Source organism: Etheostoma spectabile, unplaced genomic scaffold (assembly GCF_008692095.1).
Source record: "Etheostoma spectabile isolate EspeVRDwgs_2016 unplaced genomic scaffold, UIUC_Espe_1.0 scaffold325, whole genome shotgun sequence".
Lineage (NCBI taxonomy): Eukaryota > Metazoa > Chordata > Actinopteri > Perciformes > Percidae > Etheostoma > Etheostoma spectabile.
Window position 1 is genome coordinate 187,344 of NW_022605585.1, and position 3,353 is coordinate 190,696.

Consider the following 3,353-nt stretch of genomic DNA (forward strand, 5'->3'; position numbering starts at 1 on the left):
TTTGTTGACCATGAATTCCAAGAATAAGTGTGAAACCTGTTATTAAACCAGCTCAGGTTTTTAACTAAGCGCCAAAAGCTGGAAAAAGTGACAAAAAAATCTGAAAAAGTGACAAAAAAATCAGAAAAGCACAAAAAACCCAGAGCCCAAAACTGCCTCCTACTTACTGTTGTGACGTCCATGTTTTTCCAGTCCATTCAGTGTGTGTCCATCATGCTGAGGCACGAACCCAGCTGCGTCCAGAGGCTGGAGCTGGACCCCTGCATGGACGTCTTCCACGACTGCAGAGAGTAAGTCCCTACGCTTTCTAGGGGTGTAAATCACATTTTATATGGATTACTTATGCAACGATACGATATTTGCCGATATCTTTAAGTCTGTCACGATGCGATATTGCCTGGATTCAATTCAGTCCCACTAGTCCGACGTCCCTTTGAGTCCAAAAATAACCCCTCTGCTCCGACGTCCCATTGTTCCGACCATGTACCATATACCCCCCCCCCCCAGGCTAAAGTGGACTAAAAAGAGGAATAAAAAAATCATCTTTTTGAAATTGATCTTAATGCCTTAATTCAAAAAAAATTGGAAAATCCAACCTGTAAGGACACCAATTTACTTTGTGAATGAATAATGTATCATAAATAAATATTCTTCTTTAAAATACAGGGGCATAAGTATACACCCCCCTATTTTAACATACAGGGGCATAAGTATACACCTCCCTATGTTTAAAATACAGGGGGCATAAGTATACACCCCCTATGTTAAAACAGGGGCAAAAGTATACACCCCCTATTTAAATACACGGGCATAAGTATACACCCCCCTATGTTAAAATACAGGCTAAGTATACACCCCCCTAGTAAAATACGGGGCATAGTACACCCCCCTATGTTAAAATACAGGGGCATAAGTATACAGCCCCTATGTTAAAATACGGGGCATATGTATACACCCCCCTATGTAAATACATGGGCATAATATACACCCCCCTATGTTAAATACGGGGGCATAAGTATACCCCCCCTATGTTAAAATACAGGGGCATAAGTAAACCCACCCTAGTTAAAATACGGGGCATAAGTATAAACCCCCTATTTTAAAATAGGGGCATAGTATTACACCCCCCTATGTTAAAATACAGGGGCATATATACAGCCCCCCCCCTATGTTAAAATACAGGGGCATAAGTATACACCCCCTTGTTAAATACAGGTGCAAAGTATACACCCCCCTATGTTAAATACGGGGCATAATATACACCCCCTATGTTAAAATACAGGGCATAAGTATACACCCCCTATGTTAAAATACAGGGGCATAAGTATACACCCCCCTATGTTAAATACGGGCATACGTATACACCCCCTATTTAAATACGGCATATATACACCCCCCTATGTTAAAATACAGGGGCATAATATACCACCCCCTATGTTAAAATACAGGGCATAGTAACCCCCCCTGTTAAAGCAGGCCTAAGTATACCCCCCCTATGTTAAAAATACAGGGGCAATAAGTATACACCCCCCTTATGTTAAAATACAGGGGGCATAAGTATACACCCCCCTATGTTAAAATACAGGGGCATAAGTATACACCCCCTATGTCAAATACAGGGGCATAAGTATACACCCCCCCTATGTTAAATAAGGGGCATAAGTATACACCCCCTATGTTAAAATACAGGGGCAAAGTAACACCCCCCTATGTTAATACGGCGGGGCATAAGTAAACACCCCCCTAAGTTAAAATACAGGGCACTACGTATACACCCCCTATGTTAAATCCAGGGCATCTTTTGAATTATTAAAGGCCAGTTATTACATGGATCGGATACTATGCATCCTTATAAGTTCCTTTGGTCTTGAATTAAACTACCCCATATTATTATGTATATTTGGCCCCCTTTATTTAAGGAAGAACATTTATTTACCAGGAAAATAACTACAAAAACATTCTTGTTTTTTAAAAACTCTGAAAAACTTTTTTTTTTTTTTAAATTGAGTTAAACATAATTTTAAAAAGTCAAAAAAGTGACAATAAATTGTTAAAAAATTTACTAAAACATAATTAAAACATCAAAAAAGTGACAAAAAAAATGTAATTTTTTTTTACTAAAACATAATTTAAAAAAGTAAGAAAAGTGACAAAAAATGTTTACAAAATTGACTGTAGCATAATTTAAAAAAAAAAAGCGTAACAGTGACAAAAACATAATTTAAAAAAAATCAGAAAAGTGACAAAAACATTTTTAAAAAATGACTAAAACATTGTTAGAAAAACGTAAAAAAGTGACAACATTTTTTTTTTTAAATTGACTAAAACATAATTAAAACAACATCAAAAAAGTAATTAAAAAAAAGTTAAAAAATTGACAAAAACAATTAAAACAACATCAAAAAAGTGACAAAAGTACTGGAATAAAATTGACAAAAACCTTGAGAAAAGTGTAGAAAAAGAACAACAAAATGTCAAATGTCAACACAAGGGTAAAATTAAAATCTGAAAATCTAAAATAAATGGGCCTCCTACAGACTTACAGTATATTGATATTCTGACTTTGCATCTATAGTTTGGATCCTGGATCTCTGAACCGATATATGGATCCAGATCGATGTATCGCTGCACCCCTAGCTCTTTCTTGTGCATATGATTTTAGAGAATAAAGACTCTAATAACCTCTCTGTTCTGTGTCTCAGAGACCTCCATAAACACCTCAGTGGCGAGCCCTTCACCCAGTACCAGGACAGCATGTTTTTTGACCGTTTCGTGCAGTGGAAGATGTTGGAGAGGTCAGTGCCTGTGTTCTGAAACGAGGAAACGAGGCAATTATAAAACAATGCGTGACGGTTGGTTGGGAATCTGGTTTTTCTGCTTGTTCTTAACAAGCTCGGCCGCCTTAACTGTTGAATCTGTGCCACGGTGATGTCACAGTTTCCGTTGAATGAAAACAACAACCTGTCTTTCTCTTCAAGGCAGCCCATCACCAAGCAGACCTTCAGACAGTACCGACTTCTGGGGAAAGGGGGGTTCGGAGAGGTAAGACTGAATTCACATTCCTTTCATGTTTCTCTGTCATGGATACCATCTCATTTCATGTTAGATGGTTTTGGTTTTTCCGGGCTTTAAGATTGTGATTGCTCAACGGCAGCGAGTTTGTCCAGAAACAGTTTTCCTGGTTTTTAAGTGACACATGTCTTCAGAAGAAAACTGTGAAGCCTGAGAACCTGCAAACATAAAACCAGATCTATCTGCATGGGTAGTTGTCTGTACCGGTCTCACATTGCCAGACCCTCCTCCACAGCGCTGCGTAGGGGGGTCTGGCTAGTCCACACAGCATTCTGGGATGG

General features: G+C 38.4%; 1 protein-coding gene across 1 annotated transcript in view; it reads left to right on the plus strand.

Moving 5' to 3' along the window:
- Positions 1-3,353, plus strand: part of LOC116686201 (G protein-coupled receptor kinase 5) — a 26,130-nt gene that overhangs the window by 6,733 nt on the left and 16,044 nt on the right. Inside the window, exons 5-7 of the mRNA XM_032511184.1 lie at positions 193-290; positions 2,703-2,795; positions 2,979-3,042. Coding sequence (XP_032367075.1) covers positions 193-290; positions 2,703-2,795; positions 2,979-3,042 — 255 coding nt within the window. The remainder of the gene's footprint in view (positions 1-192; positions 291-2,702; positions 2,796-2,978; positions 3,043-3,353) is intronic.